The sequence below is a fragment of the Scylla paramamosain genome, chromosome 15 (genome assembly GCF_035594125.1).
Source record: "Scylla paramamosain isolate STU-SP2022 chromosome 15, ASM3559412v1, whole genome shotgun sequence".
NCBI lineage: Eukaryota > Metazoa > Arthropoda > Malacostraca > Decapoda > Portunidae > Scylla > Scylla paramamosain.
This window is the reverse complement of record NC_087165.1, coordinates 22,661,012-22,688,321: the sequence shown is the minus strand read 5'-3', so window position 1 is coordinate 22,688,321 and position 27,310 is coordinate 22,661,012. Positions and strand designations below refer to the sequence as shown.

Below are 27,310 nucleotides of genomic sequence, written 5' to 3'. Positions count from 1 at the left end.
TGCCTGGCAAGTCCCACTTTTAGTCCACAGTTTGTTATACTGACCAGAGGTATAAAGGCCAAAAAAGTTATCTTGAGATCTCATTCATTACAGTCTCTATGTCTAAGGCACTTTTCTTTACAACCCTGTGCTAGAGGTTCATTCCCTGGCTAAGGTGCCTCTTTATCTTTCTTTAGGTGACGACAGAATTTCCAAACCTGAGGGACCTTGCAGTATTCTGAACCACCACCGATGACTAGAAAATAATGCCCTGAAGCCATGTGCCTCAAGCAACACCAGCTACAACACTAGCCTCTGAACCATGCCAAGCAACACACACCACACAGCAGCAGTCAGCACACCAGATCAGCACCACACAAGCTGTCCTATGTGCTGAAAGTTGTGTGCTGATTTATGAAATGCCAGTTAATATAATTGGAGGTGATTTGCTGGTGATCCAAAACTGTGCCTGTGTTATGTGTGTGAGAGAAAGAATGGTTCATATATGTATGTGTGAGAGAAAGAATTACTCATGTGTGTGTGTGTGTGTGTGAGAGAAGGAATGAGTCATGTACTATGTGTGAAGGAAAGATTCATGTACAAGTATGTATGAAAAGGAAAGAATGATTCATACATGTGTGAAAGAAAGAATGATTCATATGATATCTGAGGGAACATTATTTGTGTGTGTGTCAGAGTTTGCATGTGTGAGAAGGAAAGAAGGATTCATGTCCATGTATGTGTAAAGAAAAGATGTTTTCATAATGTGTCTGTGTGTGTAATGTTTATATAGTTATATGCCACACACATACATGGTGCTCCTCCTCTGTTCTCTACAACAGAGTCATGAATGTATAACTATTTCTAATACTCTTGAACTATACTGTTTTATATATTATGTAAGGTCCTGATCTACTAACCCCTTCCATTCCTCCTCCTCCTCCTCTTCCTTCACATCTTGCCAGGTTCTGAAATACTGGGTCTGTTTTTTTTTGTTTTTTTTTTCCATTCACCAGGAAGAGGTGCAAGACTGAAGCTGAACATATTTCTTATTAATTAAGACTGGATGTGATTCTGAATGTGAATATATGCATGTGTGTCTTACACAATGCACCAGGTCATAAGGTATGAAATATGGTACTACATCTTGAACAGTTAATAACCTCTTGAATTATCATGATGAAAGTATTGGACAGCCAAGACCATTCCAACCACTCTAATCTCATAAAAGATCATCCTGAAATAGGTACAGTAACTACAAACATATTATTCAGTCCACAGATAGATAGATGTCATGGTAGGCTCCCACAGCACAGCTGCTGCCCACTTCACAAGAATATAACTCAGAAGCATTCTGGGATGAATGTGACTCCAGCATTCCCAGATGACACTGATTAAGCCATGACTATACAGAAATTAAAATAAATGGTGTTCATTGGCTGGTTGAGCTGAAACACAATGTCCCTGCACAAAAGTCAGCTGTCACCTTATACCATGGTTACACACATCCAGGGCCACCATGAGCAAAGTGCTGATGTCATTGATCATACTTGTATATACCATATTATATTTTCTTACTTCAGCACCACTATAGACTGTACAACAATGAAGGCTGGGGAGGGATAGGGGGACAAAAGGGGTGGTAATGTAAAATTTTTCTTTCCTTCTTACAATAGAGGAAATGGAAGAAATAGAAATGCTGTATATGTAAATAAAATAAGTACCTACAATGCATTGTTAACAATAATCTTTATCCGTATACAGCTATACAAGAGTCTGAGATGGACATGAGCTAAAATTTATTTGCCTCTGGAAATCCTTTTACTAAGTATTATAGAACATTTTTATTTTATTTTATTTTTTCTTATTTTTATGTAGGAGGGACACCAGCCAAGGGCAACAAAATTGTAAGAGAAAAAGGCCTACAGAGGTGCCAGTCCCCAAATAAAGTCAGAAACAATTGTCAAAAATTGGAGGATAAGAACCCTGAGTAACACCACTGTTAATTGAATTAGGAGAACAGTGACCATCTACCACAACAGCAATGGAAAGGGCAGAAAGGAAACATGAGATGGCATGACACACCCAGTCAATCCTATGACTGGTGTGTTATCTACTTAAGATGCCAGGGGCAGTATTGCCACTATCTCATATACAACCCTATCTACGTCATGCCCTCTAAACTGTATGTACAGTACCCTATCTTGTGCCAGCCCTCCCTCTCTCTCATTCACACGTCATCCTCACTTTAATATAGTTTCAGCTTGAATAAAAGTGTGGGAAAGCAGATGCACAGGCCATCCCACCCTGCCCCAAGATGGGATGGCACAAGAGAGGGATGGGCTAATGACGCACAATGGACACACCCTACTCCCCCACATCATACAAGCAGTGAGATAAAAAGACATTTTAATAATCTTGCCTGCTACACTTCTCTGAAGGGACTTGTGGCAATTTAACAGTGGCATGATGCTCATTACTTTCTACTCTTCCAAATGGTAGCACTTTCAAGATGATGCACTAGAGGGGAAAAGGGAAAATAGAAATATATCTACTAGCCTACCAGATAGGTGGCTGCTGCCACACCAGACTTGTCAGCCTAACAACCTCTCTCTTCTCACCTCTCTCTCTCTCTCTCTCTCTCTCTCTCTCTCTCTCTCTCTCTCTCTCTCTCTCTCTCTCTCTCCCTACTTCTCTTCATCTTTCTATCTCGCTGCAAACAACAAAATGAATAAAGGATTCTGCACCATCAGTAGGAAAAACATCCACGAGAACTTGGCTGACCTTTCAAATCAATTCTTGTGAGGTTACAAAGTGTCATGAACTGAGCCATGGAGAAAGAAATGCAGTGCAGAACTTCTTGGGTTTATTCCTCTTTGATTATGTTTCATAAGGCTCAAGATACAAGGCTCCAACTCATAATGTCTGACTGTAGCTCATGCTGACCATCTCTCATCTGCTGCTTATACATGTATATTTATACAACACTCCATATTGTCCAAAAACTTCACAAAACCATAAGAACCTGTAAATTTGAGACTCGGTTCAATACAGACCACAATATGGAACACAAGTAAAATATGTAGCCCTCTTATAACACCTTGGGAGTTACATCTACAACTCTGTGAGAAGTGGTGTTCATTTCCTCCTCAGGAAGGTTGGTTAATGGAGATCAAGAAAGTGCAAGACACTGAAGGTCATATGGCACTACAGTAATGAGGATTGGCACAACAAATGATAAAGCGAGTTAACTGTTACAGGGATAAGTTCAAATAAAGAATATGTGGATTTGATGGATTGTTTTGCCTAGGGGGCATTGAGTTGGAGAGTTATGGATACTTTCTCATGATGCTTACCTAGTTAAGGTGAATCTCAACTTAGTAATACTTGAGTGATGAATTTCTGAAGTTATTAATAAAATTACTCTTGCTCTTTGCAAATGTTTTAGTGATATTTCCCCTAATCTGTAATTGCAATAAACCAGTAAAGTATGAGCCCCATTTATGCGAACTTATGGAGGTTTTAATGTACATGTATCTCCTTTGCTGGCTTTCTTAAGTTGACATAAATATATAGCATGAACAACAAAACTATTAATTCACATTTAAAAAGAAAACATTTTAGTATTGCACAAAACTAAGTGTAGGACCACACATATGTACCTTGGGTCTTGTTTAATACAAGGAAGTGAATACAAAATTAATTGAGAATTGAAGATTTGCAAGGAACCAGCAACATTATTAATCCTATACATCAACTGAATGGCACACATGGATCTTAATGATATGTAAGGTGTGTGAAACTGCAGTTGATATTATATTAACAAGCCTGCACATCACTGCCATGGCTGTCCTTTGTTATCAGTCATAGAGAAAAATTATGCCATATCCAGCTTACAGGGATGTGGTACATGGCTATCTGAGAAGTTGTAATGATTATGAGAAATATGGTCTAGCAGTGAAAGGATTGATTCCTAAACTATGTATTTAATGGGTACATAACCTAAATGTCTTGCATTCACTAAATATATATTCATAGGCTCCCATAAACATAAAAATTTCATAATTGTAGGTTTGTATAAATGATACAAAAGAAAATCTATTTGCAGCATTGCTTCATAAAATATGTCAGAAGAAAAAAATAGTAGAGACTGTGCTGCCCACACGAAATTTATAGTTTCTGAGCAAGGGAATATTCTGAAGACATACTAGAATGCCAGACACATGACATCTCTAGAACTATACTTTTAGCTCATAATCTTTTAAGCTCTTATAATGTTTGGAACTTTGCTCCTTTCAAGCAAAGGTTCTCAACCATTCTGCATTCAACTGAGATTTTATAGATAAATTTGACCTCACTGCTGTAAAAATATGAGACAGAGAGACAGTCAGGCATACAAAACCTAACAGTTTTAGCAATATAGATATCACAAACTCATTACAGATGGTAAGATGCAAGAGAATTTGGGGAACACCTCTGAAAAAAAAAAATGTCTTATATTGAAAATTCAATAGATACAACAGTAATAATACAATATATCTTATCACATTAAGAATACTCGTACTAGTTAATATCTGTTTCCATTATGTGACTGAAATAGGAACAGTGACATAAATATATACAATACTTATTGTCACTAAAAACAATAAATACTAAACTACAAGGCACAGGTACTAATGAATCTTACTCTCAACTGATTAATAATAACTTAAAGCAGATATCAAATGGTTCCTCAGAAATTGCATATTTAGCAACATGTTTCTGTAGGAACTTAAGAAAAATGTATGGCAAAACATACAACAGTCACCTATAATGTTAATCAGCAAGACTTCATAATACCACTGAAATACAAGTTATGCTTAGTGAGAACAAAGATACAACCCCTAAGTAAAAGTAAGCAAAAGATAAACGTAACATTCCTGAGTCTTGCAGCACAACTCTGTAATACAACCATCCACAATGAGACCTGCAGAGTATAAGATAACTTTAAAAAAAGTATGTCATGTGATTAAAATGTTTCAACTGCAAAAAATTAAGTCAGACTCATCTATGCATCTGAGTCTTCAACCCTTGCACAGCAGATGGTGTGCCTGATTTCTGGGCACTATGAGAGATGCTATTTCTCCTGATGGAGAAAAAAAAAAAAAAGTCTACATACTAGGCCAACATTCCTCACAAAGGGAACAAAATAATGAACAACCTTTAGAGATCCTATTTCTGTATGTCATAAGTTACTACATGCTAGATGTGGTGCATTTCTAGTAAAGTAAAAGTTACCACTAAAAGTGTTTTGATAATACTTCTAGAAATAACTTTCAGTCATCAATTAATTTTAGCAACAATTCTGATATTGGCTTCTTTACAAAATAGTAAAGAACAAGAACAAGACTACAGGACTGGCTAAAGCTTGATTATATATATATATATATATATATATATATATATATATATATATATATATATATATATATATATATATATATATATATATATATATATATATATAATTTCATCTGCCTCTTGAAGCTTAAGTAGAAAGTGTGTTAAGTTTTCTCTAATATCATACTGATAATGGGAGCAATGGTGTTCCTTTTCACAGCCATGTTTCCTGCACCATAATCTTTTCAGTTTACATAGGTGATACTGTTCTCCTCCACACACTTTTTGTATGTCTTGAGGCACCTCAGGAGTTCTGCATGGGCAGGAGACTCATCCTGCTAGAAGGAAGATAAAATATCACATCAGATCAGTATATTTTCTTCAGGTCCTACCTCATAATCTCATTTGAAGACTGAACAAGACACAAAATGAAGACTCGAGAAGCTAGAAAATGCCTTTGAAGACTTGAGGAGCCAACAAAAGTTTCATGCACTGCCATCAGGAAAAACTTATCTGGGTTTTTCATAAAAAGATTATGAACATTTCAAATATTATCAAATTCATTCTCATAACTTTATAACAGTACCTACAATTAAATTAAATTTAATACTCATAATCATATAACTTGAGCAATTGTATAAAAGCATATTGTTTTCCAATTCTCTTGATAATAAAATAGCAAACATTATAGACATGATATGATGTAGCAAAATCACTCATGAGCTTAAAAAATCATCTCTGTGGTCAGTGAAAATAGCTTTTATAAGCCCAAAGCATATCAGAATGCACACCACAGACACATAATAGTATGGTAAGTTTAATTGTAAGGTAAAAACTCACTTGTGGTTTCTCATTGGCAGGGATGTGATCAGCAACAAGATGAATTCCTCGAGAAACCAAATTGCCCCCAATTCTCACTAGCGAAAGAGCAAAGAAAAATAAAGTTATATTAAAAGGACTGTTATCATAGAATAATAGTGTCTTAAAAGGAAGTGGTGATGTCAGGAGTGAAAAATGTGAACATGCTGAGATATAGATTACAGTGGTATGAGCACATCAAGTGAGAGGAAAGTTGCATACTAAAGAAAACATTAGAGCTGGAAGTAGTTGGAAGGAGACTAGTGAGAAGACAAAAAAAAAAAAAAAAGCTGGGAACAATATGTGTGGAGGAAGAAATGAGAAGGATATACATGACAGAAGTGATCACCTATGACAAAGGTGGGAGAGACTCATAAGCTGACTAACTGCATAGGGAAAAATAAGGCCATGAAATGAAATAATGATGATGATGATGGAGTAGCAGTTGTACTGCATGCAATACACTGTACATGTATTTAAAGGCAACTCTATGATTCGCATTTTTCTCTAAGGCCAATAATGAGGGAATATGATATACAGCCATGACCAATGATCAATTAATGTATCACACTCACTTCCACTGTGTTTAGTATTTTCCTCTATCAGAAGTCCTCTGATCTGCTGACAATCATACAAAACTTGACAACTGAAGGTTACCAGATCAGATGACTTTACATTGAGGGAAAACTTTATTAATATAGGAAGAGAGTGTGGTATGTAACTTGACTTCTAAATGTGACTATACTAACATATCTTACCTAGTGATCCTGTGCCCTTTCTCAGCCACTTGGTGCTCTTATGTGCATTGGGGACAGTGTCTTTCACAACAGTGTTCAGTTTATGGGTCAAGTCATCATACACTGAAATGATAAATAATAATTTACATGTAATGAAACATAACTATTTTCAATTTCAGTATTCTTTCATAGTTTCTCATACTCCAGATCACCTCCACAAGATGGCACAATACTATTCAACTGTAAGTGCTATATTTCCTTTAAGTGTCAAAAAAATCTTCATAATCTTACTTTCACATTCATCCCTACCCTGGATAGTAAAATATTGAAAAATTATATAACTTGTCTTCCATCATGAAAAAAATAACAATATACAAAAATACAACTTAACTAATCCCACCTTCAATGAAACAATAACACAAAATTTTCACTATAATCAATGTTCAGTGCAGTAACACATAACCAAGACACAACATTTTCATACAATGTCAAACATGAATAACTTTACTGTACAACTTTTGATGATACACATAACATATACAGTAGTAGGAAGTTTTTTCAATCTGCGCACCTGTGGCAACACCTGTCGTCACTTTCTCTACCACACCTCCATCTTCATTACGTAGATCAGTCAACTCAGTCAGAAGATCCAGAAGATCCTCACTCATTTTCTTTGTCAACTGTGTTGACATCTGTAGAATTACTACACGGCCTGTAAGTAAATACAAGATTTTTAGAACATGAGAAGAATGAACATCAGAGAAAAGATCATCTATGACCACAAAAGGTGGGAAGAATTCATAAGGTCTCCAACCCTGTTAGGAAAAATAAGGACATTGAACAAAATTACAATATTCAAACAAAAAGAAAATACCAAGCCCAATGTAGTGCATGCCAGAGGTTAGTTTTTTAATGAAGTTCAATATGCCTTAGTACTTTAGTAACAAGCACAGGCATATTGTATTGGTCTGGTTTCTGTTGCTGCATAAAATTTTAAGTTGGCCATTCTTTGCTTTCAAACTGTTATGAACAGATATCCCTCTTTGTCAGACACAGATGCCATAAAGGTTAGAGACAATAGGGAAACCTGAAAAATAAAGTCAGAGTTGAGATCACTTGTGAGTATTGCAGTCAGCTGGGCAACAATGATGCATATACAGCAGCAGATCAATGGCTGTTAACTGATGAAAATCCAGCAACACAAAAATATCATTCCCCAGTTGTCATCACATTTACTAAATCTGTTGCTTTTTTTTTATGAGTTATGAAATTTGGGACTGTTTCAATCCTACCACTACACTATCAATTAATCACTAGCAGGAAAGACACTTGGCACAGGACACCAATGTATATGTTGGGATGAACAAGATCAGAATCAAATTATTTAAATTCCTGTTTTTTACCCCTTTATTTTGTGAACTAGATAAACCTCTATATTTTCATTATATGACCAACCTACAATGAAATGGAAAACAGATTAAGATTTTAAGATCTTTCTCTGAATTAATTTCTTCTTTCTGATTTTTCTCTCTTTTACATCACTGCTCATTAACAGAAGACAATAATTAAAAAAAAAACATAACTTCTACAGAAAATACACTGCTTATAAAGAACTTACTTGGATTGGTTGAGGTATCCATGAAGGTATAACAACTAGGAGAAGTATGCAGGACCGGAGTGGTTCCAGCCACAAGCCTGAGCCGCCAGCAGCCGTGCACCTCCACCATGCCCTCAGGACTCCCTGGAGAACCTGATGAAACACAATGTATTTGGCTTTTGTTACTCAATACATCACCTTTTTTAATCAAATACTGACAGGGCACAAGCACCAGCTTTTCTCTAAAACTACACATTTTTTGTTTTCTTTTTAACATGTACAGAAAACTCTAATTGCATACTTTTTATGATTTTTTGGTATATATTTATGCATTTATAAAAGGTTTATTATTATACATTATACCTTTTATATGCCTAATTTTAATATGGCATGGTTTTCAGGTAGAATCACTGTCCAAGTCGCCTAAGGGTTACAACTTTAAAACCTGAAATAAAACTTAATAAGCCACTCCTGGAAAAATAAGTAGTAAAGGTTTGTTAATTTATCTTGAAGAGTGTCTTGACACTTCTCTCTGAAAAAAGTTTAAGTCACTGAATGGTAGAAAGACAAAATCAGCCAGAATGTTCCACAGTTTGTATCTTTTTTTTTCACTTTCTTCTCAAAATTTAATCCAATCCAAATTTCATGTAGGCAGCAATTATATCTCATATGTTCTGGGGCTCCATGCCCTTTTATAGAATGCAAAATGAGTGAGGACTACAAATACCCAGAAAGCATAAAACAACAGAAAAGTTCACCAAAAAGCAATTCAGTACTCCTAGTGCCAGTAATTGTAATTTTACCAAATCAAAACTGTCAGGAATTTAATTAAGTAATAGTGTCTTACTGTCATTAACAGTTAAAGGGTTGAAAGAAGAAAAAGGGTTACTCACATATTCTTTTGTAGATGCTCATGATGAGAGGCCTTTTGGGAGAAACCACATGCCCCTCTTGCTGTAAGAAGAAGATCTGCAAACCATCTCCTCCCCGCCATTGCACCACATGACCAGCTGGTGTCTCCCCTTCCTTCAGGTGAGCAAAGGAACATGTCTGAAATAAAAACTCCTTTAATGATTATTTTTCTTACAACAGAACTGCCAGAAGCACAATAAATACAATACAATACTACAATACTTACAAGCAGGAAGCCAGTAGGTCTACATGCTGCAATTCCCATATAAAATATGCCTCCATATATCCACCTATCATCCCTATCCATATATTTTTTCCTCTCTCTCTCTCTCTCTCTCTCTCTCTCTCTCTCTCTCTCTCTCTCTCTCTCTCTCTCTCTCTCTCTCTCTCTCTCTCTCTCTCTCTCTCAGAGGAAAGAGGAGAGAAAATGGGAACCTGATAGCAAAAATTAAGCAATTTGACAGAGAACACATGCTTATAATTGACATGAAGTATAAGAGGGGATGGTAAGAAAATTAAGAAAACAACATGCTAGAACACAAAGAAAAACAAATTATTATATTGTTGTATTGATAACATTCTTTCTCTTTTCTCTCCAGCACTTCCACCAGACACAGAAAGATTCCCAGTAAGAGTGAGCCTGAGTGTGAAACAATCTTTTTTGTCCACTGCTGCTTCTACGAGTACTACCCTTAACAAAATAAAAAGCATAGAGTGACTACAAATGTATGTATGGTGATGCATTTGGTTACACTGCTACTCTGTATATGTAACAATAATTATTTCTACCAACTATTTCCACCTCCATCACCACTTCACATATTAAGGAAAATCTCTATTTACAAACAATACATTTCAAGTCCTTTAACCTCATTTACATATACAGAATTCACATTTAAGAACAATGATATAAAAATTTCTTTCCTGGGTTATAGAAATGAGTGAATGCATCTTACTTGGGTTGGTGAGCATCCATCTGGTGTTGTGGGAGCACCATAGCCTGGCGGAGGAGGAGCAGGACGAGCAGGGACTGGAGGACTGGTTGTGCCGCCACTACTGCTGTATGGTGATGGTGCTGAAAGACCCCAAGCACACAATATTCAGCACTGTTTGAAGTGTTATGTGAAGTGTAAAAAAGTGAACAGCATAAAAATCAACATATCATGTGGGAAATACACAAACATCAGGTAAGTACTGTAATGAAATGAATACCTGCTGTAAGGAAAATTATCGGTCTTACCACAGTCATACATAATAAAAAAATGTCTTTTTCTTTCACCATAACCAAAGCCACTGTCTTTTCTTTTATCATCCCAGACCTTTGTATCTTTATTTCTCTCAAAAGCATTCATACACTAAGAACATTGGTTGATTTGATTATCAATTAAAAATATGTATAGCAGACACAATATCCCAAAACTGCAAACAGTGTCTCAATTTACTTTTCTTTATATCCTAGGCCTAAAGTACCATTTCTTCTTTTTCTCTTTTTTTAGACAGTATTTATATTCACAGAACACTGATTGATTCAATTACCAATGAAAAGAAGCCAAGTGCAAAGGTTCACAGTATTCAAGGCAAGCTCATGGTCCACTGAAATGAATGTAAGTAACTAACAAACAGCACCATACCTTGTGGCACTTGCTGCAACTGTGCGAGATCTGGGTACAGACCATAACCTCCTGGTGGCATGGGTGGCTGAATATATGGGCCAGGTGCAGCAGGTGGAGGCACATAAGGACCAGGGGAAGCAGGTGAATACCCCTGATGGTAGCCTGGGGCCGGGTCACCTGAGTAAGGTGGAGGAGGAGACTGGAATCCATACGAAAAAGTTCCTGCAGTATCATATGAAGGAGGTGCTTGTGGTGGTGGAGGGCCAGGATATGATGGCTGAGGGTGGAAGTGGTGTGCAGGGGGAGCTGTTGGGGAACCATACGGGACCTGAAAAAAAAAAAAAAAAAGCATTTATTGGAAATTCCTGTGATTATTTCTCTGGGGGAAGCAGCATACTGAGCAGGTTTTTTCTCCTATTTGGAACTCCTGACAAGACTCCTCTGCATAAAAAACACCAAGAAATTTTTCCTGATCCTTCACCTGACACAAGTTACATTGCACAGAGTATGCTGCCTAAAAACAGAAACATTAATAAAAGAAGAAAAGTCCAAAGAAGAGTTACCTAACTTGTCCCACAGCTACAAGAGCTGCCCTACCTTGACTTCTCTTGGACTCACCACCTTTCAGGAGAGAAGAACCCAAGATAACTGCTGAAAATATTAATGGACAGCAGCCAGTTCTTCTAGACATTACAATAAACCCTAAACACAGTGAACATCAGACATAAATCCTTTAGGTCTATCAGACACGCTTCACATTCAATGAACTCTTGGTTGGTCTATGCAACACAGGTTCAGTAGATCAATCAAAAAGTAATTGAAATTTGAGTGATATGTGCACATAAATGTTAGTATTGGGCATGGCACACAGTGATGATGGTGGGTGTGGAGACAAGACACCACATGTTCTACTGCAAGAGTAACAATTATCAGGAATCAGCTGCCAGAGAATATATCTAAATACTAAAATATAAATATTTTCAAGAATAGGTCTGACTGGCATCTGACTAAGCAATAATATATAAGCTATCTGTAAAAGCTTTATCTTCCTTGTTTCTATGTCATTACTAAGATACGAGTAAGTAATTATTAAGGTAAGCAAAGACATTTCTGAATGGGATAAGAAAACATGGCATTTTTTAGTACTCCAAAGTTTGATTTCTCTCTACCCAGACAATCTACCCAGACAAATATTCCTTCTTCCTCACTGGCCATCAATTTCCATTATTTTTCTTTGGTCTTTTCTGGGCTACAATAAATTTCACATAAGCTCTCTTACAAAATTTGTGTCCATGAAGGTAGGCATTTTGAACCAAGTCCGTCAATTCTTCTCCCCAAACCAGACGCTGAGAATGATCACTCTTGGTTGGGTTACAGCTCACTGCAATCAAATTAAGATATGGAGGTGCATTAAAGGCATCAGCAAATAATTTATAGTTTTAAGAATGTTTTGCATTAATCTGATAAATTTTACATTACTAATAATATTTATTGGTGTAAACAAGTTATATGAACATTGTAACAATACATGAAGTTAAATAACTATCACAGTGTACAGTATATGAGTCTGGTTGATACAACAAATGCAAGATGACAAACTCCATGAAAATTGGAAAACAGAGTGCTATGGTGTGTGACAAAAAGGGCAGAGAGGAAATGAAAGAATTAAAATACACAGGGAAGAAATGTCAGGACTGGAATGACTTCAGATTTTCTTCTGGCAAGCAATCCCCTTAGAGGAATTCTTAGTGTAATGCCAGGGCAGAGGTGATCAGGAGAGAGACTCAAGAACAGTTCCCTATGAGCACATTAAAAAAAATGTAAATGACCCAAATTTAGAGAAAGAAGGGAACTAACTATATGCTAGAAAATTTCTGGTCTCTTACTAATGAATACTGACATTTAAACCTATGCAGAGTGAGTGACATCAGTAGATCTAAGTGATTTTGTTGCCCATGTACAGACATGCTTGCAATTGGTACTTTTCACACCACACCACAAACCACAAGAAATCTCTACACTCTACACCTCTGTAATATGTAAGACGCAATATGTATTTATGATCATCAATTCAAAATGTAGGTTTCCCCGCTACCTCCTATAATCACCTATTTATTCTGCAATGTTTTACCACAGTCCCATATACGTCTGAAAAAAACACTTGTTACAAAGCATGTAATTTGGTACGTAATACTATATGGCACACTCGACCAGTCATTTTTTTAATATTCCTTAGGCATCTATCAGCAAGTCCTTTTACTGGAGAGCCTTGTATATTTGAAGCACTTGCTGTCTAATGATCGATCTGAGAAGAACCAGGTGAGGTGACAGTGTGTATAAATGATACCCTGCCTTTACTTGTACTGTTAAGTGTGTGATATAAATGGGGCAGTGTTTTATTACATTACATGGACGATGTTTAGATGTTATTGATGCGTCGCAGCGAGAAAAGGAGAGGGAGAGCAGCGTGCAATATTTGTTTACAATTTTACACGATCAGCTGTTTGTTATTGTTCCTGTTCGCGGGAAGACCGTGATGAAAAAGGAAAATATTATGAAAAGAAATTATCTTACACTGGCAGCGAGCTAACACAAGGAAAAAAATGTAAGAAGGAAAAGAAAGAATAGGAAAATAAACCGAATAAGAAAATAGCGAAGAAAAAAATAATAGAATTTTGTCATTAAATTACTTTCTTGCATTTCTCCTTTCTTGATTTAATTACTATTTCGTGTCTTGTTGTTTGGTAACATGTCTCCTTGTTTCTCTTCTTTTAGTTCCAAGTGCGACGACAGGATGGTGTGTTGAGGGTGGGGGGGGGGGAGGAGACGAGAGAGAGATTACCAACACGATAAACATATTTCTTTCACTATGCCGCGGATAGTAATATATGTCACGTTCTCTTCTTACTACACTTCTCAGAATTTTAAAATAATCAGGTCTAGTAGCTATGCCACAAAGTTATGCTATTGCGCGATCCAGTGTTATATTTAGCTTAGAGAAAACAACTGACATACCTTACTTCCTGGTTCCATTACTGTATGATCGTGTGTGTGTATGTCAGTGCGTATGTTATATTCGGTTATGTTCACGACTTCTATTAAAAGCACTTCAGGATGTGTCAAGCTCTCAACAGAATTGACACATTAAGATCCGTTTCACGTTCAACTGCGACAATTACCCGTTTGGAACTGAGTGAGTCAGACTCAGACTGAGAACACGGCAGCAGTTGCCACACATGCGAACACAAGTGTCCGTATTTTGAAGTATTTTCTTCTTTCGTATGGATTGTTTTCAAAGGTCTTACAGATTAACAGTCAGCTTTTCATGGATGCTTTTCCATAGGTGATGCAGAATAAATGTTAAAGTATCACTAAAGACTTAAAAATACCCTTGAAAACCCTTGAAAGTTCCACTATAGCGTGTTAAAAATACGCGTTCAGAAGACACTAAGTTTGAGAATATACAGACCAAGGTTCACGCACAAAAAAAAGTCAAATTCTCACAAAAACTAGTATACTTGTTGCCAGTCTATGCGCCTAAAGGGACCTGAGCGTGTTTAAAATTCTCTGGAATGATCTAGCAGTCGAGATTTGTAAGATAAATAATACGAAAACAGTATTCTTGCTGAGCACAAACTTTTTCAAACTATGTTATCTGTTCGTCACAACCCTTTTCGTCAAGACGCATTTTAGTAAGGCAGTTGAACCTATTCTGCAAATGGATGTAGTTACTATAATTTTACGTACTGTGTAATGAGAATCACTATCCCTACACTATTACTTTTCTTGTCAGTCACCTTGAAAAGATGCAAACGTTTCATTGCGGGCACAGACATGATTTCCTGTCTCTGGTCACATCCCGTCTATCGAGTATGAGACTTTATTTATCTTATCAGAGAGAGAGAGAGAGAGAGAGAGAGAGAGAGAGAGTTAATATCTCACTGTGTTAAAACATTATCCTTTCCACTTACTTATGGCCATTCATAGTTAAGGTTTTCAGTTGTTTATTTTCAAGTCGCTCTTGATTATACACCAATGAAGGTCTTCAGCATATATCCACATTCAGCAGCTATATTCCTCTTTACATGTATCTGGATATTTGCCTTCATGATTATGTCGAGAAAAAATTATCAGAGAAACGATTACACAGTAAATACTAAAGGAGTAACTGTTGACTATCCTGTCACAGTTATCACCTTTGAGGAATCAAAAGAATTGGGGTTATCTAGTTAATGGAAAACAGAGAGAGAGAGAGAGAGAGAGAGAGAGAGAGAGAGAGAGAGAGAGAGAGAGAGAGAGAGAGAGAGAGAGAGAGAGAGGTAATCTAAAGTTAATGGAAAACAGAGAGAGAGAGGTTATCTAAATTTAATGGAAAACACACATACAGAGAGAGAGAGAGAGAGAGAGAGAGAGAGAGAGAGAGAGAGAGAGAGAGAGAGAGAGAGAGAGAGAGAGAGAGAGAGAGACTACATTGATATATCACTGTATTACAAGTATGGGTGGCATGGTAAATCCTACCAAGGCAAACTTAACAAATTTCTGTAAATTAGTAATCATTCACTTTTGTTTTCTCTATGATGACCAAAACAAAAGTGAAGGATCTCTAGTCTACAGGAATTTGTAAATTTGCCTTGGCAGAGCTTAACTTACCAGCCATAGTTATAATAATGATATATCAATGTAGTCTCTCTCTCTCTCCCATAGGAACGAAAAAAGCTTACAATAATGATAAGAACTTTCCATGCACAGCCATTAACTTTTGATAACACAAATCCTATGAATTCCTCACAAATAACCTTTGATCCCTCCTCTCCTATCATTCTTTTGAGAGAGAGAAAGAGAGAGAGAGAGAGGGGGGAAGGGGAGCCTACTGAAAGAGCTTGGAAAGTACCTGGTGAATGATCTGGGGACTGACAGAGAATGACTGTGAGATGGAACTGTGGCAGCCATACACAGAATGGGAGCAGCAACAGAAGCAAGAGAGAAGCATCAGAGAAGACCCATACATAGGTCCAATTGCTTACCCTGAGAGAGAGAGAGAGAGAGAGAGAGAGAGAGAGAGAGAGAGAGAGAGAGAGAGAGAGAGAGAGAGAGAGAGAGAGAGAGAGAGAGAGAGAGAGAGAGAGAGAGAGAGAGAGAGAGAGAGAGAGAGAGAGAGAGAGAGAGAGAGAGTAATTATAAGTGTTTGCTCTCTTATCTTTGAAATGTTTCACTTAAATTAAGTATTCTCATCTTTTCTGTGGGCATCAGTAGCCGAATTAATTCATTCTGCCTGTTCTTATTGCTTCACTCACAATCCAATAAACAGTGACATGTTAAAAAGTTGAACACACCAGCATGGCATTATACTCCTGAATGTTTGGGTGTACTCCAGGCAATTTATGGCACTTTGAATGTCCACCCTCGTAAGATGATCCCGAAAAGACATTCCTACTTGCTTTACACAGCTTCATCAGAGTCAATACAATTTGGAGAATTTAAAGGCTTCATTTCAAAAGTACTTTCCTTTGAACCTACACTACATATGTTCAGAAATCTAATCATGATTCTTCTTGACATCATAAAATATTTGGTCTGTAGATAAAATTGTGTATACATTATCAGCACCAAAATATCTAATACTTTTTGGTTTATCTTCTAGACTAGTGTTTATTATATTCCTTTCCCTTCAAAGGTAAAAGCAGAGCATGCCATATCAATGAATGAGAAATAAAACTTTTAATAATTTCCAATATTTCATATTCATAAGTAATTGATATTTTCTTAAAATTATTCTGTACATAAATAATCTCTTGCAAAAAGATAAGAATGGCTCTCAAAATTAATAAAATAAAAATATAAAAATATTCCTTGTGGTCAGTCATGTACCACCAGGCACAACAATCAAGTAAGAACAGTTCAACAGCTTAGGTATATTCAAGGTGGAATGTGAAGTGTCCTGTAGTACATAGTTTATGTGCTGTGATGTGCAGTAGTCCATTGTCATCTTTCAAAAGTTCCATCCTCGAACTCATACAAATCACACAGCAACTCAACTGTAAGGAGAAAAATAAATCAGTAAGTGAAACTAAATAATGAATACAATTCTATCCAGATATTATAATATCCAGTTAGGATCCTACAATACCACTGCCTGAAACATATTTCTGCGGATGTTACTCTGTTTCATCCAAGAATTACATCAAATGGTTGTTTTAATTAAATCTTGGATCATTCATAAAATATGCTTTTATGATTAACAGACTATATTTAAAACAAACTTGCTAAATCATGCTTTAAGCTACAGCCAAGTTTAATGCAAACTTGTGAACAAAATGACATAAGATAAATAAAGTTATTTTCAATGTCAAAACTTGCCTGTACACTTTTCTAGATCGCTGCTAATGGGTGAGGTATGAGAAATGTAGAAACAAGGAGGGAGTGGGATTGAGAAAGGTGTGGCTTAACTGACATATCATGACTTCTGACCTATGATATTTACTTATTAAAATCCTTTGAGATGACATGTGGATTTAGTTAAAAATAAAGGTAGAAAGACTGCTTCATCAAGTAGGGGGACATCTTTACATATACATAAAAAATGTAAAAGAAGTCAAACCTGACACATTAATTTCCTATACAGTATTATAAGTTAACACAACCTTTGTCCAATCAGACCTATATCAACATGACCTAAACAAGTGTTTGTCCTTCTGATAACACTTCAAACCTTTTGTTTCCCTTTTAATTGCTTACTTAATCTGATTTACATATAAATATGAGGAATAAAAATAAGAGCCCCCAAAAAATGTGGGCTGGGTGTAAAAAAAAAGGATTCTTTCAACCCTGCAAAAACTGCCACCTGACCTGTTTCTTTATTAAATTTCATAGTGGTGGCCTTGGAAGCAAGAGCAGCCATGAGGGTTGGGTATTGTGGGAAGGGTGCCACTTTCTCCCACCAGTCCTGGTCTACAGTGGACCAATAGTGCAGCAGCTGCACACAGGATACCATCACCTGCGGCACCTTCTTACTTTTATTACTTTTATCTGAAAAAAAAAAGCATCACAGAGACTTTATGCTTAATTAAAAATGTGAATGGGAATACTTATTTAATAGCTATGGTGCAATTATGGTTAATTACTGAATGACAGTCCTTTCCACTGCATTTAGTGCTTTTCCCTGAATGCTAAGCCCTCTGATCTGCTAAGAACCTATATACTGTCAAGTTTTGTTCCCAGCCTGTTGGCAGATCAGAACACTTGACAGAAAATACAAAGTAACCTGGATAAGAGTTGTGGAGCCTATTCCACTTCTGACCATGACTATATAAGGATAAATCAATTAGAACAGTAGTCATCTCTCAAGTAGAGGTTTAGACAGAAGTGAAGGAATGCTTGCGACTGTGACTCTGGTGGTATGAATGAAGATCTGTCTTGGTTCTCTCTCTCTCTCTCTCTCTCTCTCTCTCTCTCTCTCTCTCTCTCTCTCTCTCTCTCTCTCTCTCTCTCTCTCTCTCTCTCTCTCTCTCTCTCTCTCTCTCTCTCTCATTGTAAGAAATCCAGAACAAATACATCACATTATACATTCTAGCTACCTAAGGGACGAATTGCTTCCAGCATCTGGTAAATGTGCCACAGGAAAATCCCCAGAAGCTGAGAGGAGCAGCAGCAACTGGAGTTCAGCCATGGAGGTGAGCTCAATTTCACCAAGGCCCAAGTCAAGTCCAGCAAAGCTCTGACGATGTCTATCTCAGGAACGCAGAGCTTCTTAACCTTCTTACACAACTGGCTTATCAGACACACATCTATAAAATTTTAGAGAAAAATTAAGATTAAAAACTTAATGCAGAAGGAAAAGTATGTATAAATATATCTTACTTTTTTCCTATACCCATGTAAGCATATATATATTTATGTAGTACCAAGTTATATCAATTAAGGTTTGTCACAAATAGTCTCTCTCTCTCTCTCTCTCTCTCTCTCTCTCTCTCTCTCTCTCTCTCTCTCTCTCTCTCTCTCTGCATTTCTCCTATTACAATACATCTTTTCCCCCACTCCATGTCTTCCACATCATGTTGTCAATCATACCACATTGCATTGTGTTGATTTCATCACTTGAAGAATGACATCAAAGAAACAGCTAAATAGAGAAAAATTAAGAGATCAAAATAGAAAACAAGAAATTTGTGTGGTTCTGAAGTTGTCATGAAGAAGCTTTAGTTACATGAAGTTGGAATAATACAAGAAGCCAATGTTCAGAGTTATTAACAAGTAGAAATAGTATAGCTGTTGGTTCATTATTCCAACATCACATAGATGTATATGCAGATAATTACATTAAGAGATTATTTCTAAATCTTCCTGGAGCAAGTGTGAAACCTGACATGCTCCAGCACCAACTCAGCTCTGGCCTACATGACAGAGGTATATAAAGATATCCTGATACCAAGAGGAAGTCAATACCCATGTGGGACTCAGTGACAGTTGACATGTCTCCAAGGACAGGTTGCTCTACACTACACAGGCATTACCTACCATATCAAAGACAGACAAGGTAACCAATCAGGAAAGAATGGTTATCACTCAACTTTGGGGTATATTACTCAACCAAAACTGTAAGATTATACTTTCTAATAGAGTGACTAGAGAAGGGCAAAGTTCTCTGTATTGTAAAGATGGGAGAAGCTATGACCACAGTACAGCACCTGAAGACACACACAGCTGGCAGTGAGGAGAGAGTGCTGCAGCAACTCTTACAAAAGCCTCAGCTTCACTCTCATTCTCAAGGCTCAAACAGCACTCCCTCAATGCTGACACCAAAGTTTCAGTACTGAAAAAAAAAAAAAAACATAAATATTTCTTTATGTAATAACAGTAAAAAAGAACAATTAATATACAGTGGAAGCTCATGATTTGAATTTAATTAGTTCTTTTGGGCTGTTTAAATTGGGAATGTCCGAAATGGAAAGCAACTTATCCCATTCGAATTAATGTAAAAAAAATTAATCTGTTCCATATATATATATATATATATATATATATATATATATATATATATATATATATATATATATATATATATATATATATATATATATATATATATATATATATATATTATATATATATATATATATATATCATCTTTTAAAAGCTTTCTTATTTACTCAAAGCATAACTGAGACATTAAGTCTCTGAATCATAAACACCACACTTTTTCACTTACTTATTTCTTTCTACAGGATGTTTCACAAACTTGGCAATCCCCTCTGTAACCTCTAGTAATCTGGAACGTATTCTTCTGTTAACAATAACATCCTGGGAAGAAAACATACGGATTAGTATGTGATTACAGAGTCACTCCTTGTGTATGCTCTAGGAGCTGCCTCATGTCAATAGCCCCCAGCAGTCTAGTATTTTCCCACAGCATAGAACTCTCATATATGAAAGGCTTTATAGAGGACACATTAAAGAGAAAAACAACTTGATAAGTTTCATTTTTAGTAAATAAATATCTAAGTTAAAATGAGGAAAAAAAATAATGGGAAGATACTATAAAGCCAACTTGTAAATGTATTTAGTAATGCAGAAAACCACATCACCCCATCATCCCATCGTCCATCCTAAAAAAATCAGACTTATCACACTAATTCTTCTCATTATAAGCTCATTAGTAACTCTATTACATTTACCACTCTATCTGAGAACCAATTCCTTCCTAGCTCCTTTTTATATATATCCTTTGTCAAGCTTGAATCAATCACTTTCTAGCCTTATCTATTAAGGTTTCTGTTTACATCAACCATACAATATCCTTTATGCCACTTAAATAACTCTGTCAGATTCCCAACTGATTAATTAGATTCAAAAGTTTTGTTCATATATAATGCACCTTGTATCTTGTTAGTAATTTTTTTATTTTACATTATGCTACAAGATTCCTTTACAATATACTTGTGTAAGGTGATGGAACACGGTACTAAACAACAGCATATGAGTTTACCTTCACTTGTATGGGTGGCAGATGAGCAATGATGGCTTGAAGTGTGCTGGGCACTGAAGAGGACCTGAAGTGACACAAAACTTGAATGGCAGGGCCAACTTGACTCTCATACCATTTTAGAAGATCATCTGAAATTTTGCATCAGCCTGAAAAGTGCAGATAAAGCATTAGACAAATGGTATTCAGATTTTTTATCATATTTACTTAAACAGATCTTTTGTTCATATAATGAGCATACTTATCTATTTTTTATTTATTCATTTATTTATTTATTCTTTTTTTTTTTATCAACCAACCTGCTGTGATCACCACCATTATCCAAGACAGCCACATGAGTCTTCTGCAATCTTTCAACAGCCACACCAATCAATTTCCATTTCAATACTCTTGTCATTCTGAGAGTTGAAGAAAATAAGGTCTAGAGTTAGATACTGTGTTAAATCATTTAACATTTATGACTATCTATTTGCCACATGTTGTGACACAACTGTCGATGGTAACCAAAATCCACGCAGGTCTTTTGATCATCTTGGCCTTAATGATAAAATGTTAAAATCACATTTTCCTTAAATGTTATGAAGGTTTCCTCCCAAGCAAAAGCCTATTATGGCATTGTTTGCTCCTTTTAGGCTTTCAGATCAATTTCTTAGCATTTCCATTGTTTCCATAATGCTCCAAGGCAGGACATCACACCACACTTGAGATAGTGACACCCTAAGTTTTCTCACCCTTTGTGCTTTTAGATCTTTCTTGAATCTTACAATTCAGTTTTGGACTAAAATATTCTGATTCCTTACAAATATAAACCCAGAACAACAACCTTGGAAATGATAGAAAATGGCTAGAAAACCAAAACTGTGGCAAAAATGCAACAGAATCAAGTTTTATGTACATAGGTAATCCATTTTAATGATGCATGAAGACAAGTAATGAATGACTGAAAAAAAGTTTATACTAACCTCTCTCAATCCTTGTGAAATGATACCCAGCCATTCTGAAGGTAAGGCCCAGCTAGTAGAGTCAGAGGAGTGTACAGCTGCAGAGGTAGATGTAGATGGTCCTGTGTGTTGGGAAGCAGCTGGGGCACTGCAGGAAAGAAGAGTGGCAATGCTTCTGGTCTGGGAAACCTGGCCTGGAAAAAACACTGGGCTTAAGTAATTTTTTCTTATACCATAAGAATCAAAATAGAAGCCTCTGCATTTCCTACTTGATATTTATTCCTATGAAAGAAATACTCCAATCACAAGCTTTTTACATTTCATCATCATCATCATCATCATTATCACTTTGAGATGCTCCATACATGAGCATGTGTTGGCCTAGTGGCAGCTTACCAGTCTGCATTCACAGACTTAGATCTAACAAGCTTTTGTGTCCCACTCTATATGTACAAGGTTTTTCTTGAGTCTCTTGAGCCTGTCTTTAAAAACTTAACCAACTACATTCAGATAGAGAACCACTGCCATATTAGTTTATAACATTTTAGCACTTCTGCCTTTTTCATATATTACCCAGCTATCTTCCCTCATACTAAATCATAATCCATTTCCAATATTACTTTGTGAGGCATAGATCAAGATAAAAACAAATACATAAAAATAACTTATATTATGTTTAGTCATGATCAGAAGTCAAATAATCTGCTACACTCATTTCCATTGATTACATTTTCTTGCAATCCTTGGTCCACTAATCCACTAACAAAACCTTACAATTGACAAATTCTTCAAAGATCAGAGGACTTCAGATTTTAGGAAAACATGAAACACAATGGAAGAGAGTGTAGCATGTTACTCACCTTTCATCCATGACTGTACAAATATAATATTAAATGGCTTACCTAAACAAGTAAGTTATAAAATCTACACACTCACATTGTCCTGACATTTCACAGGACACAATACTAAACATCAGAAACAAGACATTACTCTGCTCACCTCTTGGGGAAGCCACATCTAGCCTTGTTCTCTTCACATTCTTCTCCTGTGACACTTCAGTCTGCACTCCCACACACACTTTTGCAGGCCGTCGTGAAAGGTCAAATCTTGAGAAAAAAAAAAACATCTACTGTATTATGTGAAAATTCATCAGGCATAATTACCTACGTGGAAAAAGTCAGATTTGATGAGAGAGAGAGAGAGAGAGAGAGAGAGAGAGAGAGAGAGAGAGAGAGAGAGAGAGAGAGAGAGAGAGAGAGAGAGAGAGAGAGAGAGAGAGAGAGAGAGAGAGAGAGAGAGAGAGAGAGAGAGAGAGAGAGAGAGAGAGGGAGAGAGAGAGAGAGAGAGAGAGAGAGAGAGAGAGAGAGAGAGAGAGAGAGAGAGAGAGAGAGAGAGAGAGAGAGAGAGAGAGAATAAACAAAAAACAGAATAGCAAACAATAACTGAATAGAATTGTGGTCAACAGGAAAGTAACATACCACACTCAATTCTGCTGTGTTCAGTGATTTCTACTGATCCTATTAACCTTGTAAGGATTTATCAATTGCCAGGCTTCATAAGCAGATTGCCAGGTGACAGGACATGAGACTGAAAGAAAAGCTAAACACAGTAGAAATGAATGCAGGTTACTTGACTCTTGACCTCAACAGCACATGCACTACTACCTTGATGAAATATTAAAGTCTGCATCCCTTGAAAATAGTGTAGAATTCTTATCAATTCTTGGTCTCTTGCTTGGAACTCCTGAGATCTGTGATGCATTAGGTTGCTGCTCCAACTGACGGCAGCGATTTAGAAGCTCCTCAACTTCTCTTTTCTGCAACAAGTCCTTTAGTTAATACAACAATTCCTTCTCTTTACTTTACTATGAGTCACGAAGGACTGAAGTGTTCCAAATAAGATCGCTCATGAAAAAGTTTGAGAACCACTGGTTTAAGCAGATGTCCATTATCATATTGCAAGTCATCTAAATGTTCTCTGGTTGAAAAAGGGAAATCAAAGAGCAAGGTAAAGCCAAAAAGAGACATACACACATACCAGAATACACAAACACTTCTGGCAAGTTAACATATCATAAAAGTTTTGAGATTCACCAGACACAGTAATATGTAATAGTCCACTATGATGCGTTAAGAAAATAGATCTCACCTTGAAGTGAAGTTCTCCTTGTAATTTATCAAATGCCATGCTTTTATCCTTCAGCTTCATGTCTGCTTCTGCTGCCAGTTTAATTACCTGGAAAAAAAAAAAAAAAAATCAGCAAGAAGAGAACAAGCAATGACATTACAAAAGTCTTTTCTGTAGCGTGCAAAGAATTCATTACCTATCTTGATGTCATAATCTGTGGTTAGACTCTAGGAATATAAATAATTCCCATGTAACAAAAATACTAAAAATTACAATTCATCATAATTAACAACTGTAATATAAAATGGTCTTTCTGACAGTGTAATGCAAGGCTCATATTACACTAATTTGTTAAAATTTCACACAAACAATAAAATGACAAGCCTTTTCTCTTCCTTTTTTTTTCCGCAGCCTCAATGGCAGCACAGTGGTCCAAGCGCTCCGTCTCTAAAGTAGTCTCTTTCCTCTTCAGTTCTGATCGCAGCAGGGAAATCTGCACCCAAGCACAATATTCAAAATTAAATGCATCAGTTGCTGTAGTACTAAAGACATATTAATTAAAAAAAAAAATTTCCATCACACCTGCTATCTTGGCTCATTTGTTGACCTCATCATCACCATCCTCATTTATCACCATAAAAACATCATATCTTTCTCATATGGTGTATGTTCTACATTTCAGTTGTGGTCAGTCCTCTTGTTACAACAATTTTCTGAAATTCTACCCAGTCTTTGTGTATTTATCACATAGGCATTCCATGCAAAAAAAATGTAGTATTGCCATGATAGAGTTAAAAGAATAAATAACTAAATAACTAAACAAACAAACAAACAGACAAACAAATAAATATAACAATACAAAATTAATAACAAGGGCAATAAACATTATCCTAGTTAACGAAATTCACACTAATAAAAGGAAAAGCTCAGTAATACAAGAGCCAAAGTTTCCAAACTGATCTACAATTCTAAAATCACTCTGTCACTAACATACAGTCAAAATTGCATCAAATCTTACCTCTCCCTGCATCATAAGAATCCTTTCATCAAGATTTGTCTTTTCTTCAGCCTTCTTCACTGGGACATGATTGCTTGTTCCACTTACATAATTTCCCAGCCAATAGTTAGTGGCACTCTTGGCCTTGCTGGGGCTACTCCTTGAACCTACTACTAGACTGCCACTTCTTACTGGGCCTGCCACTGGCTTCCTCATTGATGTGTTTGGGTGTGAACAGGTGCTTGCAGTAGAAAAATCGCTGAACCTGCTCATGTAACTACTGGATATATCTTTCTTTTGATTAACACAGCCATTTATGTTACTGACTGAGTGATGCAAATTGCTGGTCCTTGTGCTGCTTACTCCACTGTCCCTCACAGTGCCATTGTTTACTACACCTGCAACTTTTCTGGGTGCAGTCTCAGGGTGTTGCTTACTGTGAGGAGCTGCTGCTTTGTAAGGGTTGTTCTGGCCACCTGTGACATCCTGTTGCTGTGTACATAACTGTGTGGCCAGTATCATACATTCTTCCATAGCATTTTCATCAAGCTCTCCCCATTCCTCTTCATCCATTGGGCTGTGACTACAATGTTCTGTAAGGAAAAAAGTTAACATTTATAAAAATAAACTCACACTAACTGACAGGTGACCTTTTCAGACCTGTCTTCATTTCTGAACTTCAGTTCAATGAGCACAATAAGTGGTAATGATCTGAATATTCTTCCCAGTCTCTTTTTCTGCCTTGGGATCACATAACAAATTCCACTTTCCAAATTTGTCTAACCTAATTTCAAATAGTAGTACTGTTTTTGGACCCACAATGTAATGGAGAGCTGTGAGAGTATAATTAGCTGGTGGACTTCCCATCCACACATATCAGATGCTGGAGAGTCACAGGAAGCCCCATTCTGCTAATGCACCATCCCAAGTAAACATTTATGCAATGAGGACATGATATAATTGGCTGGATAGTACACCATAAACAGCATCACTGAGATTTATGTGATCCAAGTATTTCGCTCACACCAATGTCTCTCTCTCTCTCTCTCTCTCTCTCTCTCTCTCTCTCTCTCTCTCTCTCTCTCTCTTTTTTTTACTATGAGACGGGTGCACTTCCATAATAACAGCAATATTTTCACACCCAACAAGCTCAGCAGATAATGGATTCTATAAGCCAATACATCTCATGCTAAAGAGTCTTCTCCATTCTATTAGCTGAATTTCGGCATGAGCAATTTTATAATTACGGCAACCTATGATACTCAACAAGGGATGATGAATGAAATCAAGATACGTTGATAAGTTGTTATGGATTTGCCAGTATTTGAAAGAGAAATTACTCAACTAAATCACTAGCCTATTTTTTTTATATATTTTTTTTCATTATCATTTCTACTACCTAATAGATTTTCTAGCAGTGCTGTCGAACTACAACAGAGGGAAGTGCAGGGAGGCGAAATTGGCAGCGCAGAGGAGATTTGAAGGTTGGCGGTGAAAGCTGCTGCAATCTCCTTAATGATATAAATTAACTCCTTCCCAAAACTATAATTGGTGTCAGTCTGCTACCTAGCACCACACACTTTAGATGTCTGACACACATACACACACACACACATATACACTTACAGGACCTTACGCGCCTCAGTTTGTTGTTTGTTGTGACTTTCGGGAGAGTTCGAGACTGTCTTTTTTTCGGCAACTGTTTCTCTCTCTCTCTCTCTCTCTCTCTCTCTCTCTCTCTCTCTCTCTCTCTGTAAGAGGGGCACTGGTCTAGGGAGCACACTCTCCCCCCACCCAAAAAAAAAAGACTTAAAAAGAAGGTCCACTAAGGTGTCAGTCCCTAGCAAAAGATCATCCAAAATTGGAGGATAAGTTACAAGAACTCGTTGTTGCCACACTCTAGATCTTGATTCCTCATGTGCGTTTAGATACTTTCAGATGTTTCAGGAAAATATGTTGATTGCATTTTCTTTTGCGCGTTTTAAATGAAAGCAGATTTATCGCATACCTAAAAACTCGCTAGGTCACCAAAACGTTATTAATTTTGTACTTTTGTCGAAAAATTACTAATCTTACTACTATTACTACTACTATTTCGACTACTACGACTACTATAACAACTACTATAACAATAACTGCTGCTGCTGCTGTTGCTGCTGCTGCTACTACTACTACTACTACTTCTTAATCT

The 27,310-nt window shown here is 36.6% G+C and overlaps 4 protein-coding genes across 16 annotated transcripts in view; 1 reads left to right on the top strand and 3 right to left on the bottom strand.

Annotated features, from left to right (window-relative positions):
• The window catches only part of LOC135107691 (transcription initiation factor TFIID subunit 12-like), a 35,568-nt gene extending 32,155 nt beyond the window's left edge, over nt 1–3,413 (top strand). The window contains exon 6 of the mRNA XM_064017853.1: nt 177–3,413. Within this exon, the coding sequence (XP_063873923.1) occupies nt 177–221 (45 nt within the window). The 3' untranslated portion in view covers nt 222–3,413. The remainder of the gene's footprint in view (nt 1–176) is intronic.
• LOC135107690 (MHC class II regulatory factor RFX1-like) lies at nt 2,832–14,900 on the bottom strand. Of its 9 annotated transcripts, XM_064017845.1 has the most exons (11): nt 14,091–14,312; nt 13,766–13,843; nt 12,355–12,456; nt 11,094–11,403; nt 10,419–10,537; nt 9,444–9,600; nt 8,572–8,703; nt 7,525–7,665; nt 6,975–7,076; nt 6,199–6,275; nt 2,832–5,696 (listed from the first exon to the last, which is right to left on the bottom strand). In XM_064017845.1, exons 3-11 carry the CDS (start codon nt 12,379–12,381, stop codon nt 5,604–5,606), a joined length of 1,158 nt encoding a protein of 385 aa, XP_063873915.1. In that variant the 5' UTR covers nt 12,382–12,456; nt 13,766–13,843; nt 14,091–14,312; the 3' UTR covers nt 2,832–5,603. The 9 variants fall into 9 exon arrangements, with proteins under 9 accessions (XP_063873915.1, XP_063873919.1, XP_063873920.1 ...); XM_064017849.1 differs by lacking the exons at nt 13,766–13,843; nt 14,091–14,312 and adding an exon at nt 14,873–14,900; XM_064017850.1 differs by lacking the exon at nt 13,766–13,843 and having other exon boundaries at nt 2,832–5,693; nt 14,091–14,313.
• Nucleotides 14,901–16,797: 1,897 nt separating this feature from the next.
• LOC135107689 (uncharacterized) lies at nt 16,798–24,286 on the bottom strand. 2 transcript variants are annotated; one of them, XM_064017842.1, is made up of 10 exons: nt 23,660–23,801; nt 22,995–23,101; nt 22,017–22,189; nt 21,354–21,452; nt 21,058–21,203; nt 20,281–20,372; nt 19,760–19,884; nt 18,650–18,859; nt 17,922–18,101; nt 16,798–17,110 (listed from the first exon to the last, which is right to left on the bottom strand). In XM_064017842.1, exons 8-10 carry the CDS (start codon nt 18,672–18,674, stop codon nt 17,058–17,060), a joined length of 258 nt encoding a protein of 85 aa, XP_063873912.1. In that variant the 5' UTR covers nt 18,675–18,859; nt 19,760–19,884; nt 20,281–20,372; nt 21,058–21,203; nt 21,354–21,452; nt 22,017–22,189; nt 22,995–23,101; nt 23,660–23,801; the 3' UTR covers nt 16,798–17,057. The 2 variants fall into 2 exon arrangements, with proteins under 2 accessions (XP_063873912.1, XP_063873911.1); XM_064017841.1 differs by lacking the exons at nt 16,798–17,110; nt 17,922–18,101; nt 18,650–18,859; nt 19,760–19,884; nt 20,281–20,372 and adding an exon at nt 24,144–24,286 and having other exon boundaries at nt 21,062–21,203; nt 23,660–23,811.
• LOC135107688 (uncharacterized) lies at nt 24,144–26,979 on the bottom strand. 4 transcript variants are annotated; one of them, XM_064017840.1, is made up of 4 exons: nt 26,746–26,965; nt 25,141–25,712; nt 24,507–24,615; nt 24,144–24,230 (listed from the first exon to the last, which is right to left on the bottom strand). In XM_064017840.1, exons 2-4 carry the CDS (start codon nt 25,690–25,692, stop codon nt 24,223–24,225), a joined length of 669 nt encoding a protein of 222 aa, XP_063873910.1. In that variant the 5' UTR covers nt 25,693–25,712; nt 26,746–26,965; the 3' UTR covers nt 24,144–24,222. The 4 variants fall into 4 exon arrangements, with proteins under 4 accessions (XP_063873910.1, XP_063873908.1, XP_063873907.1 ...); XM_064017838.1 differs by having other exon boundaries at nt 24,144–24,615; nt 26,760–26,979; XM_064017837.1 differs by having other exon boundaries at nt 24,144–24,615; nt 26,746–26,970.
• Between the last annotated feature and the right edge of the window lie 331 nt (nt 26,980–27,310).